The sequence below is a fragment of the Pipistrellus kuhlii genome, unplaced genomic scaffold, assembly GCF_014108245.1.
Source record: "Pipistrellus kuhlii isolate mPipKuh1 unplaced genomic scaffold, mPipKuh1.p scaffold_m20_p_7, whole genome shotgun sequence".
NCBI lineage: Eukaryota > Metazoa > Chordata > Mammalia > Chiroptera > Vespertilionidae > Pipistrellus > Pipistrellus kuhlii.
Window position 1 is genome coordinate 64,718,168 of NW_023425573.1, and position 18,949 is coordinate 64,737,116.

Consider the following 18,949-nt stretch of genomic DNA (forward strand, 5'->3'; position numbering starts at 1 on the left):
CCCCCAGTTCTTTACAATCTCTACACTATTCTTAGAAATCTAAGATAAAATAGACTAATATCTATTCAGGAACAGTAACAACAAAACAATAAAGTAGCCAATAATATCTAAACTCTAAGGCTTAGAGTCTAAGCAAACAAAAATCTTACCATTTCATTTTGTCACTTGGGCTAGATGAGAACGTTGAACTTTTTAACACTTCACCCATTTCTTCTCGACAAAAACTGAAGTTATTAATGGTCCACATGTAGGAAAATTTTACTACTTTAACCTAAGAGAGTAAAAAAAAAAAAAAAGCACTTTCATAATTAACTGTAATATGTTAAACATCCTGTCACATGCTAAATGACCCAGTCTTTTAACATTTCTAATAACTATACCAAAGTACTTCATAATAGTTTCAAAATGCTGTAAAATTTGTAAGTAACATAAAGTGAGGCATTTTTACAACATGTACCTGTGTATAACACCAGCTTTCTGCTATAGGAGCAGTAGACATATCTCCAGGGAGAGGTGGGGTGGGTTCCCGAGACATTGCCGCTTTATTGTAGTCTTCCAAGATTTATGCACTATCCCATACAGCTGAGTATTTTACTACAAAGAAAAAAGTTTCATTTACTGATCAAAAAGCTTAACTGACTAAATTCAGGGAAGAAATATTTAAACAATCATAAAACAATTGTATGGGAACATGTATTTCATTATTTTTATGATTTTAACATAACACTAGAAACATAAAGCTAATATTTGTAGATAAGATATACCGTATACACTAATAAAAGAGAAACATGCAAATCGACCATCCCTCCGCTATGCCCACCAGCCAATCAGAGCAAGTATGCAAACTAACCCAACAAAGATAGCAATTAATTTGCATTTGCAGGCACTGAGCAAAGACTGAAGACAGCATAGAAGGAAGCCAAGCTCTGCAAAAGGGAACAATGCTGCAGAGAGGCAAGTGGGGCAGTAGAGATGGGAGAGTTCCCTTCTTTGCTTAGCTCTGGCCAGAGGAAGCCCTATTCTTGCAGGAATCTTCCTGCAACGGGTCTCTAGTTATTGTATAAAGGTAAACTTACCAAAATATCATTTATCAAAAATTATATAGCTTAATAGCATGATCATAAATACAAAATCACAAAATAATATGGAAACAATATTTGATTCACCTTCCTTCATCTTTTTATTGACATATTTGCAAAAATCCAAAGGGTTCTAAAGTCAGAAGAGCTTTGGAAATTATAAATATTGTTCTACTCATCTGGTAGATGCCAAAATTTTGACCAATGAAACACAGATGGGACATAACTGTAATGCTGTGCAGTAAGAAATACATAGATTTCCACAAAAGTCTAATTTTGTTTCAGAATAAAATTCCATTCCTATCAATTTGTTTGCTACTAAAGACTATGTATCATATCATAGAATTTCTTCCCAGTTAGCTATTCTCATACTATATCCATTTGGATGCATAATTATTTCCTGATAACCTGGCCAGGACATTAATGTCTAGATAATTCAGGACATTAATGTCTAGATGATTTTGCTTTGTAACTTGGAAAGTCTATGAAAGAGCTGCATATGTAACTTTGAAGTGGTCAAGGTGGTGGTAGTGGGTGGGGGTGGTGGTGGTGTGACAATTACATTCCAACATAGAAACTCAAATCTGGAGAACCCTCTTTTCATTTAAGAATAATTAATAAGGAAAGAAAACCTCATGAGTCCTATAAAAATAAATTATTGGGGGGGGGGTGTAGGGAGAGGAAGGGGAGAATTTAAACCAAAATGGAGAAGAAAATATTTGCTATATGTCTATACCCAATGAAATAACAGTGTAAAATGAGGAAACAAAGACTGAAGAAAGCCACTTGAAATATACACAGAATCAGCTGGTTGGCTCAGTTATTGAGTGTCAACATATGAATCAGGAGGTCATGGCTCAATTCCCAGTCGGGGTACATCCTGGGTTGTGGGCTCGATCTCCAGTGTGGGGTGTGCAGAAGGCAGCCAATCAATGATTCTCTCTCATCATTGATATTTCTTTCTCTCCCTTCCTCTATCTGAAATCAATCAATAAATGTGTGTGTGTGTGTGTGTGTGTGTGTTTGTAAAACTACAAATGAAGATGTTAAAAATATGCACTAGACTTGAAGTTGTGGCCTCATGAAGCAGATGAACCTCGTTGAACCCTGCCCGATCTCTTGATGTTTCCCAAAGCTTTGTGCTTGTCCAAAGAGCCTATTATTTTTTAACTAGAGGCCCAATGCACAAAATTCATGCAAGGGTAGGCCTTCCTGTCCATGGCTGCCGGCACCAGTTCCCTCCGGCACCTAGGACCTGGGCTTCCCTCTGGCAGGCACCCGGGACGCGGGTTTCCCTTGCAGCCTCGGCTTCATTGGGAAGATCATCCAGTCTAATTAGCGTATTATGCTTTTATTATTATAGATAGTTCCCAGTAGTGAAGTATATGCCAATACTTGTCATTGTCCCAAATGGGAGGATGTAAGCACCTAGATACAGGATGACTGGCAGCCATGCTCTCAGAAAGCAGCTTTTAAAAGTATGCAAATATATAGTCTGTGGGACCCTGCTATCCATCAGAGCCAGGTGATCTGGAGGTGTCCCCTGGTGGCAATTGCAAAAATAAGGGCTCCAGATACTTATAAAAGCTTTTTTTCTGGAGCAAGGCAGGGGGAGAACACCAAGAGGTGTGCAGAACCTATAATCCTTGAAAGCAGCTATTTAGGATACTAGACCTGTGCCAAACGTAAGGCCTGCCCCTCAGGCCAAAGCTCTAAGACAAGCAAAGAGGTCTCGCCTGATCAGCAAAGCTTTTGGCTGTCTGTCCCCTTTCCTTCAGATCTGGTTTGCTACTTTTAGCTGACAAAGGCATAGTTTCCCCACCAGCAGACCCAAATCCAATTCACCTATCTGGCAGCAAAGATACTTGGTTTTTCTGCCTAGCCCCAGGCTGGTAAAACTGAAAATAGGAGTAGAAATATGAGTTGGATATTTCTCTTAAGCAAATTCTAATTTGCTAATAAGCAAATCGACCAAACGGTGGAATGACTGGGGAATGACTGGACACTATGACACAAACTGACCAGCAGTGGTAGATGCTCAACACAGGAGCTGCCCCCTGGTGGTCAGTGTGCTCCCACAGAGGGAGCGCTACCCAGCCAGAAGCCATGCTCATGGCTGGCGAGCACAAGGGCAGTGGTGGGAGCCTCTCCCGCCTCCATGGCAATGCTAAGGATGTCTACTGACGGCTTAGAAAAGGCTAATATGCAAATAGACCAAACGGCAGAACAACGAACAACTGAATAACTGGTCAGTATGATGTGTGCTGACCACCTGGGGGCACACACAGAACCTGGTTGGCACCAGCAGCAGGTGGCAGAGCATGAATAAATGGCAGGTGTCAGCCATGGCAGGATGGTGGAGCAGGTGAGTAAGGGCACCACACCAAGGTGGGCGCTGGTCGCTATCAGTGGGGCAAGCTTCTGCTAGTTACTGAATTCTTTGTTCCTGTGTGCTGTGGTCCCACCTAGCACTCACAACTGCTGCTGGTGCTGGCCCCACTTGCACCCACTGCCGGAGCCAGAGCCGCTGCTCACACCCACTGCCAGCGCCAGCCCCAATCGCTCCATGCCTTCAACAGGTGCGAGGGATCTGCTGTGGCAGAAGCAGGGCTGCTAAAAGACAGGTGATTGGGGGCCTTGAGGGGAGGGGCTGAGTGGGAGTGCAGAGGATGGGCTGAGACCCGCCCCTGTGCCCACCACAGCCTACAGCCCACAGTTCCTTTCAAGGTACATGAATTTGTGCACTGAGCCCTAGTTCATATATAAAAGCAAATAAAATAAAAGGTAAAAAAAAATTGTTTTCATTCCAGCTACTCCTTCAAATGTATAGTTGTGGGATGGGGACATGGAGAACGCTAGTGAGCAGACTGCATCAGTTATCACTTACAAGGCATTATGTACCAACACTATTTATTCTTCAGCAACTCTATGGGATGGGGTGGTAATAATCTCATCTTAACCATGAGAAAATTATTAGATTGGCTAGATAGCTTACTTTACACTTTAACCAGAAAGTAACTAAACAAAAATTTATCTGGCTCTAAACTCTATACTTTTCCACAGAATCATGTTAAATCTTCTAATGTTATTGAGCTAAAATAGCCCTTAACTATCTAGTGCCACTCTTAATTAACAGATGAGGATAAAGATGAAAAATAGGTTAGACTAGAAAAATAAACTGTCCATGCTTACACTTAGATAATTAGGAGAAAAAGATGTCCCAATATTCATTTCAGTGCTACTTCCAGTATTCTATTTTTTCCTTTTCTACAAAAGAAAAAAAAAAAAAAGATAGTAGAATATCCACTACAATGAGGATACTCAAGATTTCTTATTCTTGTTCCTACAGAAAAGCTTGCAGAAAGAGAGAGAACAACCAAAATGAGATCTAGAGGCTATAAAATAAGCAATCTATACCAATTACCAAATAAAGGATTCTTCCATGTAATTTTTTAACAAAATATTTGCATGTCAGAATTAATGTTCTATAAGTACATCATAGACACATCCATAGCTACAAAAATTATAAGAATTTCAAATATTCAGAAAACATATAAAGAATCTGTCAAAGAGCCATCTTTTCACCATTCTTGTATATCCAACCCTACCACTATCATCAAATCTTCTCCCCTACCAGAAATTATCTATATCCTGAATTTGTTACACCAATGACATTATGTACCACCACAGTTTATTCTTTAGCAACTCTATGAGATGGGGTGGTAATAATCTCAATGAATTCTTTCATATTCTTATTATTTTTCTGTGAATCCTACACTGTAGAGAAAGAAGTTCACAGATATGTTATAAAGTATATGCACATAGAATTCAATAAAAATGGCAAAGTGGGGAATTCTAAAACTCCATTCTTCCATAAAAGCAATGAATATGCTGACAGTAACTATCAGAATCAGTTTTTTGGAACTCCAGAATCAAATCAACACAATCTAGGAATTGCTTAATGAAGAATGCAGCTGCAGATTTTTAGGGTAAAACTGGTATTTAACATACTCACTTTCCAGGCTCCCCTCCCCAATTCGGCAATAGTCATGAAGACTTCGGCCTGGTGCAGACTGCTGTTACCAGCGGGAACTACACACATATTAGATCTAATCGAAAAGAACAGTGTGGTTGTGTGCTTTTTCTAGTCTGGTAAATCCCTAAAGATTCAGTTCAAGGTTTTAGCTTTGTTTCACCTTCCCTGGAGCTTCCGCAGAGGCAAAGCACTTCTGGACAGCAGTATTTGTTAAAAGCAATTAAAGGCAAATATATTAGCATAAGGAGTAAGTGTTAGGATTAGCAATAGCTAAACAGAAAAGCCTGGGAATAAAGAAGCTGAAAAATGTTGTTAGGGAAAAGGAGATTTGAAAAGTCCCCATACTAGAAAAACTAGAAGGCTATGTGCATACCTGGGACCCATCACATACTTGAAAAATATGTGAGAAGACCTTAACTATCAACTTGGCTGACCATTAAAATACCAAGCAAATAGAAAGTGAAGACTAATGGGCAAAACTGTAACTGGACTAAAGTTGAAGAAGTGTCTCCAAAACAGAACCATTCTCTACAAATATAAACAGCAGAAAAAGAGCAAGTGGTGATCACCAGGTTAATAATCTTAAAAACAGCATTTGGGCTACCTGAGAAATGTAGGGCCCTCCTCTCAGCCTCCCCCAAGCATGGCAGCTGTGGCTTTTACCATCATACCAAAGCCCAAGAATTATCCTCTAAAGGAACTGGGCCATCTGTCTTTATAATTCTGGAGTAGGCAAATATTTCTTAAGCAATACATACAGTAAGAGTATATGCAAGTTATCCCCAACTGCACAGAAAACATATACCCAAACTGATTAAATATATTATTTCATGATAAAGAAAACCTTGCAAACAAATTTCAGATCATTGAAATCACAGTGAAACTAAAGTAAAATCCATAAAGAAAAGATAACAAGAAAATACCCAACTCCCCAGAAATTAAACAATAGCTTACTAAATTATCTTGGGTAAAAAATGGAATCACATAGAAATCAGAAAATATTTTGAACTTAATGATATTAATGATAAGAAATTTTCCAACTTGTAAAACATAAAATTTTATTTTATAATAAGCTACTGCATAGCCAATATTGCAGAAACTTGTCTGTTTTGTAAAGAGCTAACTAAAATGTATAACTAACATTTTTCTGAATAGAAGCAATTTAATAAGACCAAGAGTAAATATGTTTTAAAGACTTCCTATATGCCAGTCTTAAGTATAATTTGATTCCCAAAATAACTCTATGAAGAAGGTTATAAGTGCTTTTGCCAATACTTTCGATGCATAAACTAGAGTACAAAAGGCTATGTAACCTGCCCAAGATTATAACACTGAAATATAGCAATGCCTGCCTGGATTTCAGCCTAATCTTACATGAAGACATGTATGTTATTAAAGATACCCTTTCTAGCATGTTAGTAAACCCCCTGGCCAAAAACACACACAAAACACCTCATTTAAAAAAATGTTTAACAAGGGGGATTATTCACTCTTCTAAACTCATGACACAAACAAATATATATATAATTAATATATATCACTGGATCAGATATTGTACCCAAGATGGAACTTTGAAAACAGTCCACTGCTCAAGGCAGTGAAGTGAGCACACTTATCTGTTTCTTTTATTTCCCAACGTAACAATGAGATGACAATGAACCATTTACAAAAGAATGAAGGTGCCCAGCCAGCATGGCTTAGTGGTTGAGCATCGATCTATGAACCAGGTCAAGTTCAATTCTCAGTCAGGGCACATGCCAGGGTTGCGGGCTTGATCCTCAGAGTGGGGCGTGCAGGAAGCAGCCAATCAATGATTCTCTCTCATCCTCCTCCCTTCCTCTCTGAAATTAGTAAAATTATATTTTTAAAAAAGAATGAAGGCATAAAAGGGTTGGAATATAAGAAAGGGTGATATTGGTGATCAGAAAGTGAGAAATTCAAGGCAGATATATAGAAAAAAATTAGCATAGAAATCAATCAGGTGTGAGCAAATTAGCAGAGAAATTAGGAAAGAAAAATCACAATCCAAGATACTATAGGTATCTATCCATAGTTTTTTCATGGAGGCCCAAAGAAGAACCTGAATGAATGAATGGTTAAAAAGAAGTGTCTTCATCAAATATAAACAGCAGAAAAGGGGCAAGTGGAGATCATCAGGTTAATAATTTTAGAAACAGCAGGAGGGCTATCAATGAAAAGAAGGGGTCTTTCCCTTTCCCCAGGCTGGCAGTTGTGGTTTTCATACCAAAGCCCGAGAATTGTCCTCTAAGGAACTGGGCCATCTGTCTGGGTACATTCTTTATAAAAGTGTCATTGCCTGAGAGACAAAGAGGATTTAGACTGGACTATCTCTGAATATCATAACATATAGGGATAAGATGGTGAGAAGAGATAATTCCTAACAGAAATTATATATTAAATCTACACAAAATAAAGCCCTCTTTACTTTGACATGTGCGGAGGTTCCCAACCTACAGTGAAAGACCACTACATTGAAACACTTTGCTCACTTACCATATTTTCCGACGTATAAGACGACCCCCTAATTTTACAGTTAAAACATAGGTTTATGCCTATATTCGCTGTATAAGACTACCCCCCACTTCCGAGGCAACACCAGTTCTTTTTTAATAGACCGCCTCTCTAACTCAGCCAATCCAAGCAGGCTTTTTATGCATGCAAATTATACATGTTCTGTACCCGAAGCTACACTGTGTTCTAGTAAAATGCCTGCTAGAGCGGTGGTATAGTGCCATCCTAGATTTCCAAGTGAGGTGCTTTCTATCCGTCCTCTTTTCTCTGTTCCCTCTGCTGAGACCTGAATTCAGACCACTGAAAAAGCCCGGTTGCCTTTTTTTTTCGTTTCAAAAGTCGTCTTATACGCCAGAAAATACGGTACATCGAATGTATCCATTAGCCCCTTTCCTTTTAGGGGAGAGGCCTGTCCCAGGTCTACTTAACTTTAGAGAAAACCACGCAGCCAGATACCATTACTTATTAACTTAATCCTCCATCTCAAAATATTAATGGAAAACCAAAGGCAACAGATATTTGGGAAAAGAGCCAAATAAAATAAAATAAAATAATTCAAGTAACCCTGGTAGAAATAGAGACAATTAAGGGTCAAAATGGTATACTTCAAGTATACTTGAATAAAATAAGAACAAGATGCTTAAAAAAAAAAAAAAGGTCAGAAAACAAGAAAGGATTCTTGTTAATTCTCATTACATATTAATAACTTATATACAAGGCCCAATAAAACAAATATAAGCCTATCTGAAGCTATATTAACAGCCATACCTACTTAAAATATATAAAGCAAATATTTCACATTTTTAAAGGAGGCTTTTTACAGAAATCTTATACAGTATAGACATTTTTAAAAAATCAGCTTTATTTAGTTGGTATGACAGTTTATAACTGGTTAATAAATCTCAGGAGATAAGATTATTGTTGTAATTACACATGATCTTAATTTTGCCTTTTCACCTTTGTGTGTTAGTTGACTGCCTTTGTCAGTAAATTTTTTCCTCTCCTCTTAAAGAAGTACTTTAACATTTCTAGTAATACTGGTTTTTGTTTTGTCTTTTTTTTAAAAATATATTTTTATTTATTTCAGAGAGGGAGGGAGAGGAAGAGGGAGAAAGAGAGAAACATCAATGATGAGAATTATTAATCTGCTGCCTCCTGCACGCCCCCCCACTGGGAGTGAGCCTGCAACCTGGGCATGTGCCCTTGACAGAATCAAACTCAGGACTGTTCAGTCTGCAGGCCCACACCCTATCTACTGAGCCAAACCAACTAGGGCTAGTAATACTGTTTTGATGGTAATGAACTCCTTCAGCTTTTTCCTGCCTAGGAAGCTCTTCATCTCTCCTGTGATTCAAAATGACAGCTTTGTTGGGTAATCTTGGTTGTAGGTCGTAGGTCCTTGCTTTTCATCAATTTGAATATTTTGTGTCAATTCCTTTGGCCTACAAAGTTTCTGTAGAGAAATGAGTTAATAGTCTTATGAGAGCACCTATAAGTTATTAGGTAATTACTTTTCTCTTGATGCTTTTAAGATTGTCTTAACCTTTGGCATTTTAATTGTAATGTCTGGGCCTCTTTGGGTTCATCTTGTTTGGGACTCTGCACTTTCAGTTCCTCCCTTTATGTCCCGGGCACTTTTCCTGCTGCTGTCTCTTCACTGTAGCTTAGGATTAGTGTTTCTGAGCAAGTGAGTCTATGCAGTGGGCTGTCCTTTAAGAGGATGCCTGCTTCTGAAGCCTTCTCTCTCACCCAGACTGAGTTCCAGCTAATTTTCAGAGACATTTATTATGAGGATTCCTCTTTCCAGCAATGCTGCTCCAGACTAGGGAGCCTGGGGTGGGACTGAACCCCTTGCTCCTTAGAGAGGATCTCCATAGCCAAAATATCCCTCCTGATTCTTTTTATTATTATTATTATTTTTTTATTTCAGAGAAGAGAGAGATAGAAACATCAATGATGAGAAAGAATCATTGATGGACTATCTCCTGCACACCTCCCACTGGGGATCCAGCCAGTAATCCAGGCATGTGCCTTGACAAGGAATCAAACCCTGACCTCCTGGTTCATATGGATCAATGCTAATAAACCACTGAGCCATGCTGGCTGGGCCCTCCCAATTCTTAACCACCACAGGTAAGTGTGGGTTAAGGTGCCCATCTGTGTCTCTGCCTTTTTTACCCATCTCAATATAAATTCTTCTCTATATACTTAATATAAGACTTCTGTTCAGCTAGTATTCAGTTAGTTTTCAAGGGTGGTTGTTCTGTAATTCAGTTGTAATTTTACTATGATCATGGGAGGAGCAAATTCAGCATTGACCTACTCTGCATCTTGAGAACTTGTATCTGTCCATCTTAAATGTCACCCTTTTCATAAAACTTTTAGTAACCAACCTATGTTCCCCTATCCCATTTTCCATAGTAAAACCACTGAATTATCCCCTAACTACCTAAACATTTTTATCATAAATGCCTCTCACATAGAATTAATCAAATTCATTGTAGTTATTAGTATAATAATCTGTAAATCTTACTTCATACTTTAGAACTTTACTCTTATACATATTATCTCACTTAATCCTCTAAATTACCCTGTAAAGTAAGTTGTTTCTTCTATTTTACAGATAGAGAAACTGAAACACTGACGCAATGTGCTCTAAGGTCACAGAATTTAAAAAACAGGCAAACAGACAAAACAAACAAACAAACAAACAAAAAAACCCACCAGCAAGGAGTCATATATTGAACCCAGGACTTAACTGAAAATTCTATTACTTTTCTGAAGAAAAAGGAGCCCTTGTGCACTGTTGGTAGAAATGCAAATTGGTGAAGTCACTATGAAGAACATTAAGAATGTTCCTCAAAAAACTGAAAATGAAACTGTCTTATGACCAAGCATTCCACTTCTGGGTATATATTCGAAGAAAACGAAAACACTCATCCCAAAAGACATATGCACCCCTATGTTCAATGCAGCATTATTTACAACTACAGGCCTAGAGCACGGATTAGTGCACTGGTGGGGTCCGTTGGTCTGGCGTGTGCCCTCTTGCAATCCGGGACTCCTTGGGGGATGTCAGATTGCCGGTTTCAGCCTGAACCCCACAGGCCAGGCCAAGGGACCCCACTGGTGCACAAATCCATACACCGAACTGGTTTTGGCCCGATCCCCACAGGCCAGGCCAAAACTGGCTCTCTAACATCCCCTGAGGAGTCCTGGATTGCAAGAGGATGCAGGCCAGGCCAAAGGAATGCTCCAGTGCATGAATCTGTGCACCAGGCCTCTAGTACGCATACAGGTCTTTAGTTTAATCTCTTCCCACCCTCTCTCCTTCCCTCTGATATTCATTAGTCTGTTCCATGTTTCCATGCCTGTGTGTTGAGCATATTCCCCCTGGTGATCAGTGCTTGTCATAGCTACCAGTCAAATGGTCGAACAGTTGCTGAATCTTTTATACACACACACACACACACACACACACACATATATAGCCAAGACATGAAAGCAACACCAGTGCCCATTAATAGCCGAGTGAATAAAATGTTGTGGCATATATAATAGAATAGTATTCAGCCATAAAAAAAAGAAAAAGAAAAAGAAATCTTGCCTTGCCCACGAAGCTCAGTTGGTTGGAGAATTGTCTTGTACACTAAAAGGTTTGATTCTCTATTAGGACACATGCCTAGGTTTTTGGTTCAATCCTGGTCAGGGAATGTACAGGAGGCAACCAATCTGTATTTCTCTCTCTAATCAATAAATATATCCTTGGATGATGATTAAGAAAAAAGAATGAAATCTTACTATCTGTGACAACATGAATGGACCCTAGAGGGCATTGTGCTAAGGTGAAATAAGTCAAACAGAGAAAGATAAATGCCATTTATATGTGAAGATCAAAACAGAAACAGACTTATAGATACAGAAAACTGAAGGCTATCAGAGGAGTTTGAGGAATAGGTGAAAAAAGTGAAGGGATTAAAAAGTATAAATTGGTAGTTACAGAATAGTCATAGGGATGTAAAGTTCAACACAGGGAATATAGTCAATAATATTTTAATAACTATGTATGCTGCCACATGAATAATTGAATTACTGAGGGATCACTTTGTAAATTACATAACTGTCTAACCACTATGCTGTATACCTGAATTTAATAAATATTGAATGTCAAAAGAAAATACTATTAGTTTTCCAATTTATCAAATCTCCTTGAGATTATTATATTTTTGTCTTAAAAAAAAAAAATCTTCATTGATTTCAGAGAGGAAGGGAGAGGAAGAGATAGAAACACCAATGATGAGAAACTATCATTGATTGGCTGACTCCTGCATACCCCACACTAGGGACTGAGCCCACAAACTGGGCATGTGCTCTGAATGGGAATCAAACCCCGACCTACTGGTTCACAGGTCAAAGCTCAATCTCTGAGTAACACAGGCTGGGCTATTTTCATCTTTATGTAACCACTGCCTAGTACAGAACTTGGCAGCGAGTAAGCAAAGACATACTGATAGGGTTTGAAGACAACAGCTGAAAAAATATTACATATTTACTAGATAACAAGTGTATTGCCTTCTAAAAAATCAAAGTATCAAATATAATTTAGTATTATAAAATGATCCAGAAAAAAATCATCAGATTAAGAATTTCGTTTCTAATATTGGATGTAGGTGCAAATCCTAAAGCTGTGTGAGTTCTCTGGGACTTAGTTTTCTTATTTAAAATAAGAATAATAAAGGGAATTATCCCAAATAACTGATATATTAAATGGGAATATATGGAAGACACCAATCACAGTGTCTGGTACATAGAAAGCATTTAGTAAACCGTCTTAATATGTATAAGTATTAAAATAAAATTCAGAGATAAAACTAGTTTACAATGCAGTAATAATCTCAATGAACTATGAAGGAGAACGAAGTTACATCTGCCTAAATATGTCTTTTGAAAAGACATATTTTTCAACCTGGAAAACTTGGCTTTGCATCAGTTATTACACATTAGCTATTAGCTCTGTTGCTCACAGATTGCTTATCTCTAACAGATTCCATCTCCTTTTTCAGGCAAATAATGTAGAGGTGTAGTTGGAAAAAGACAGACTGATGTCCAAAATGTCTTAGGACTTGTATAACCTTCAAGGGAACTTTCTGGAATTAATGGAAATGATCTATATCTTGACTGAGCTGTTGTTACACAGGTGAATACGGTGTTAAAACTATTGAAATGTAAGGTTTGTGTATAAAACAATGCAAAATTATTTTATTTTTTAGGTTTTGTAACTCTTGAACAAGTTAATTTCCTTTCCTGACCCTCAGCTTCTTCATCTTTAAAAAGAGAATAATTCCTTACTCAGAAAGATTATACAATAGTGAGGCATTTGTTCTCTCTCCCCCTCTCTCCATGCCTCTCCCACTTCCTTCTTTCCTCAGCATTTTCTCTCTCTGAAGCACGCTCCAGTCTTTCCCAATCTCCTTTCCCTAAGCCCAATATATCCTTCCTTTCTTTCTCTTAAGTTCCTTCTTTTGCCTCTGTAACTTGTTTCCTGAACCCATGCAGCCTAGCTGGCTCACTTTTTCTACTTCTGACTTTCTAAATTAAATAAACTTTTGTTTTTATTTGAAAAAAAGAAAAGATCATAGTGAGTAGCCCCAGGCGTTTTTGCTCAGTGGTTAGAGCGTTGGCCTGCAGCCTGAATGATCTCGGGCTTAATTCTGGTTAAGGGCACCCCATACCTCCACTGTAGGCTTGGTCCTGGCCCTGAAGGAAGAAGTGCCTGCTGGAGGCAAACAATCAATGTGTCTCCCTCACATCGATGTTTCTCTCTCTGTGTCTTTCCCCCTCCCTTCCATTCTCTAAGGGGGGAAAAAAAATCAATGAGAAAAATATCGGTGGGTGAGGATTAACAAAAAATAACAAGATTATAGTGAGTTTAAAGGGGATAAGGTCTGTAACATACTTATAGTGTCTGCATAGTTAGCTGCCAATTCTGGATCCACTATTAATCCTAGGCATTTTTCCAAATTCACCTGAGTCCTAAAAACATTCACCCAAAACAAAAGCTGTATTCTCTCCCTCTCCCAACCACTTTTGTTTTAGAAAATTATGGCTAACATTTGTTTAAAACTTTGCCCCCATAAATTTTTTTGTTTTTGTTTTACCAAAGTCAAATCTTTTGCTTTCATTCTCCACCTCCTGCTCATTTAGCAATATCTAGAAATTTTTACCTTAAATCACTGGAGACTTCTTACCTATCCTGCCCAAACTTAACCTGCTACAATTCCTTCCTCAAAAGCCAAATGTGCTAATGAAAAGAAAAAGCAAAATAACTAGTTGCCAGCCCGGCCAATGTGGCTCACTGGTTGAGTGTCCACCCATGCACTAAGAGGTTGCAGGTTCAATTCCCAGTCAGGGCACATATCCGGGTTACGAGTTCAATCCCTGGTGAGGGCCAGGCAGGAAGAAACTGATCCATGATTCTCTCAATACTGATGTTTTATCTCTTTCCCTCTCCCTTCCTCTCTGAAATCAATAAAAGTTTATTTTAAAAAAACATTAAAAAAAAAAGTTGCCAGAGATTAGAGTTGTAATAATCACTGAAAAAGTCTGAAAGATATCTATCAATTTTGCATTACCCTCAATAGCCTCTAAGAATCAAGAATAGTCCCCAAATATCCTAGTTAGCTTAAATGACCCATTAAGAAATGATCATCTACCAATTTATGTTAAAGGTTATATAGTTCATTTCCTATATTACCCTTTAAAATACATTAAAAATTTTTTTTAAATATATTTTTATTCATTTTTTTCCAGAGAGGGAGAGGGATAGAGTTAGAAACATCAATGAGAGAGAATCATCCATCAGCTGCCTCTTGCACACCCCCTACTGGGGATGTGCCCGCAACCAAGGTACATGCCCTTGACCTGAATCGAACCAGGGACCTTTCAGCCCGTAGGCCAACACTCTATCCGCTGAGCCAAACTGGTTTCGGCTACATTAAAATTTGAGTAATTAAATCCATACTTTGAAAGCACAATTGTATTAAATTAACAGTTCATTTTACTAATTTTCAAATCACTTTTTTTTTTTTAATCCTCACCCAAATATATTTTTCCATTGATTTTTAGAGAGTGGAAGGGGGAAGGGAGAGAGACAGGGTCAGAGATACTGACTGGTTGCTTCCCCCAAACTGGGGATCAAACCTGCAGCCCTTGACCAGGAATTGAACCCATGAGCCTTCAATGTGTGGTTAGACACTCTAACCACTGAGCCACCAGCCAGGGCTCAAATCACTTTTTTATAGTATTTAAGCAAAACTCTTGTTCTAAAATTCCAGAACACTGGAACAATTTCACATTTGTCTAGCATTTACTGAACATTTATTAGGTATCTACACAGGTTGGGCTCTAGACAAACAAAGCAAAGCTTAGCCAAAACCAGTTTGGCTCAGTGGATAGAGCGTCGGCCTGTGGACTGAAATGTCCCAGGTTCGATTCCAGTCAAGGGCATGTACCTTGGTTGCGGGCACATCCCCAGTGGGGGGTGTGCAGGAGGCAGCTGATCGCTGTTTCTCTCTCATCCATGTTTCTATCTCTCTCTCTTCCTCTCTGTAAAAAATCAATATATTAAAACACACACACACACACACACACACACACACACACACACACACATCCCAAAGCAAAGCTTAGAGAGGCAAATACCTAACCAAAGCAGAAAAAGTAGAACTACTAAAATAATATTCTTTTCTTATGCTGTTTTTCCAGATCACTTTTCCATCTATTTGGCAACTGTATGAGTCCAACGTTATTTTCTCTTAATGTCTTCCCTTTGCTTTCACCTACCCTCTCTTCCAGTGAGGCTCCCTTCAGGACTTCAGCACCTGCTCCATTGTCTTCTTCACTATTCCTACCATCCATCATCTTGTATAATTTCACTTTTGTGGACTTTTGACCTACCATACCAGCACAGTTCCTTGATCTTTGTGAATGATTGATCTCACCCACTTAACATATTAGCAATCCTTTTTCAAAGATTATGACTTGGAACTTATTACCTTGGAATAGTTTGACCCACTATGAAAATAAACTTCAGTATATTACAACTAGTTCCTGATGTTATCAATTTAATCCCTAATACCTCTATTACCAACACTTCACTGAATCTTTCCCATTCTTCTCTATTTTTTAATTGTTTTGGGTGGGAGGGGGCAGTTAATCCTCAACCAAGGGTATTTTCTTCATTGATTTTAGAGTCAGTGGAAGGGAGAGAAAAACATCTGTGTGAGAGAGACACATCAACTGATTGCCTTCTGTATATACTCCAACTGAGGCCTGGGATTGAATCTGCAACCCAGGTACATGCCCTTGTCTAGAAATCAAATCGAGATCCTTCAGTGTGCAGGCCAAGAAGCCATACTAGCCAGGGCTTCCGTTCTTCTTAAGCCATTATCCCCATTATGGCTTCACTTCCATATCATCTCAAAACCCAAAATGCATCATTTCAAATACTCTCTAGCAAGTATGCTTAACATTTCACTTTTTTTTTTTTTAACCACAACCATTCTATAAACCCTTCACTCTTCATCAATGTAATTAATTACCTACTGTCTTCTCCTTTATTTTCACTGCTGAGCAATGTTGTAGAAAACCTTTTAAAAAAATCAACATAGCAACTTCTTCTTAAGTGTATACTTTCATTAAATACATACTTCTGTTTTTTAACTAAGGGGTTTGTTGAAAAAAAGTCCTACCAAATAAATTAAATTAGAAATTCAGTTTCTCAGTTGTACTAGAGTCATTTTAAATGCCACATAAACATAAGCAGCTAATGGCTACCATAATAGAAAGTGGAGATTACAAGACATTTCCATCAATGCACAAATTTTATTAGATAATGCTGCTCTATACATTATATGGTAGGCCTCAGACACATTTCAGCTCACATAACCTCTATTTTCCCAATGACACCACCTACTGCCATCTTCGTGACTTCATGATTCTTGCAAGCTGCAGCATTAACACAAAACAATAGGCTGGTACCAAAGTGGACAATAGAGCAGTGGCATCAAATCTCTCTTACCATCACTTAAGACTAAAGAAGTTAGTTGCCTCTAATCATTTGTGTCCTGGCCCACTTTGAATCCCAATACTGTCATTAAAGGAAAGTGTTGGAAGAGAGGTGTACTTTAGTTCCTTTCAGATTTTAACACTTGTTAAAGATAGAACTTATCACTTGTCAGCTTTTTTGCTAAGATCGAATGTAGTATCTGTTATTAGTTTAATATCTGATACGTCCTCTATTCGAGGAAAATATTTTACATGAATTTTTGGAACTAGAAGATGGAATAGAAGCTTGCTCCCTCCATTCCACACATTGACCTGGTATTACAGTACTTCCATGATAAGTGCACCAAAAAATCAACAAAATCAAAAGCAAAAAAAAAAAAAAAAAGAAACTCATTAATGCACTTGTATCTCACCTATTGCTAGACTATAGCATGACAATAGCTGAACATAAAAATCTAGCAAACTACCCAGGTTCATTTTAATGCAACTATTAATAATAGTGTTGCTTTTTTCTAAATTATCTATTATAATCCTGGCCAGTGTGGCTAGATTGGTTGGGTGTCATCCAGTGCATAAAAGGTTGTCGGCTGATTGTCCGGTCAGGGCATATACCAGTTGCAGGCTTGATGCCTGGAAGGGGGCATGCAGTGACAGCCAATCAGTGTTTCGCTCTCACATCAATGTTTTCCTTTCTCCCTCTGCCTTCCTTTCTCTAAAATAAATAAATAAATAAATAAATAGATAGATAGATAGATAGATAGATAAATAGATAAATAGATAAATAGATAAATAAATAAATAAGCTTAAAGTATATTACAAATGCTAAATCAAAAAAAGGTTATTGGAAAACAGACATAAACTAGGACTATCCTAGGCAAAATCAGGATAAACCATTATGCTTAAAAAAGACAACAGGAACTACTATGTTTTCCACCTTAAAATTGTAAAATCTGAGAAAAAATTGACAAATAGCATGCATTAGGGTAAACAGTAGTAGGGAATATATGCCTATATCAATAGCCTATATGCCTATATCATTAGCATTAAAATAGCTTCATTTTTCCTAAAGAATAAATTTTGCCATATTGCTGCATAGTTTACAGAAAGAAAAAAAAAGACAAAGAAATGAAAAGAGAAAAAGAAAGCAACAAAGCCATATGATCCAGGAAGAGCAATGTGTAAGGGGGCCCTGGATTTTAATCCAATCTATTCTAAAATGAAGTAACACATAGTCAAATTAGACTTAAAGGAAGCTATTGCCATCTAACTACCAGCTCTATCTCTCTCACAAAGAAATGTTTTGTAAACAAAATGAATTGTTCTTGTACCTCACAGAAACTTTTCAAGGACATGAATGCCATCTCAGGTCCTGTGCTGATGAGTTAATAATTCCAAGATTCTAAGGGGACAACTGCAATACTTTCAACAAAAAAGATAAATTAACAAAAATAATAATTCCAAGATTCTTATGAGTAGCAATAAACAGTAAATTAATATGAATATACAGAACACAAGTATTAATCAAACAGCCATTCTACCTTGAAATAGTACTTTGCAGCAGTAAGAAATTAAGTCAGATATAAAAGTATTAGCTACAAAGAGGCATATAAAATATTGAAAAGAAAAAACTATGGGCTTATCTGTAGTTATGAGTCTATATATATGTGTGTTTTAACAAATGAAATCAACAACTTAATTTTATGATGCTCAAAAGGTACAAGAATGATGATTCCCTATATGTGATTCTAACAATTTACATTCATTGAGGAATGTGGAGACTAATCAAAATCCTAACACTGAAAAGAATACACAAGCACAAATTTTTTTTTTTGCATTCTTGTTTTCACTACACAATTTGATCTGAGAAACACATATTAGCAACACTGCCCCTGTGACACAAGGGAAAAAATCCATAAGTAACAAGAAATAAAATACAAAACCACTGCATGCTGTGGGCATACTTATGGTAAAATTTTCTCAATTTTACTTTCAAGTTCTGAAAACTGAATAAGCTCTACTACGTATACAGTATTTCCCTCATTTAAGTAGTAGTAAACCTCACAAAATAATGAATACAAATTACAATCTAGGTAGAGACTCAAGTAAAAGCAAGTACATTTCAGCATTGTGTAATTAAAGCTTCAGATCAATGTTGCAAACCCACTCAATAAAAGAGCCTATAAAACTTTTCCCCAGCTTGCAAAATCTTAAATCCTTTCCCATGTTTAGCAATAGT

At 37.6% G+C, this 18,949-nt stretch overlaps 1 protein-coding gene and 1 non-coding gene across 5 annotated transcripts in view; one reads left to right on the forward strand and one right to left on the reverse strand.

Moving 5' to 3' along the window:
* The window catches only part of SPOPL (speckle type BTB/POZ protein like), a 48,472-nt gene that overhangs the window by 18,876 nt on the left and 10,647 nt on the right, over nt 1-18,949 (reverse strand). For 3 of the 4 annotated variants that reach the window (XR_006740549.1, XM_045575696.1, XM_036420675.2), the window contains exons 2-3: nt 458-594; nt 150-271 (exon numbers count right to left, since the gene is read on the reverse strand). Coding sequence is in view for 3 of the 4 variants with exons in the window: in XM_045575696.1 (XP_045431652.1) it covers nt 150-271; nt 458-535 (200 nt within the window). In the remaining variant the exon portion in view is untranslated. Of the gene's footprint in view, nt 1-149; nt 272-457; nt 595-4,271; nt 4,353-18,949 lie in introns of those variants that run through there. The other variant, XM_036420674.2, reaches the window with a different exon arrangement.
* On the forward strand, nt 16,875-17,062 carry LOC118710064. The gene has a single exon (XR_004985283.1). It is a non-coding gene; the product is annotated as a U2 spliceosomal RNA (small nuclear RNA).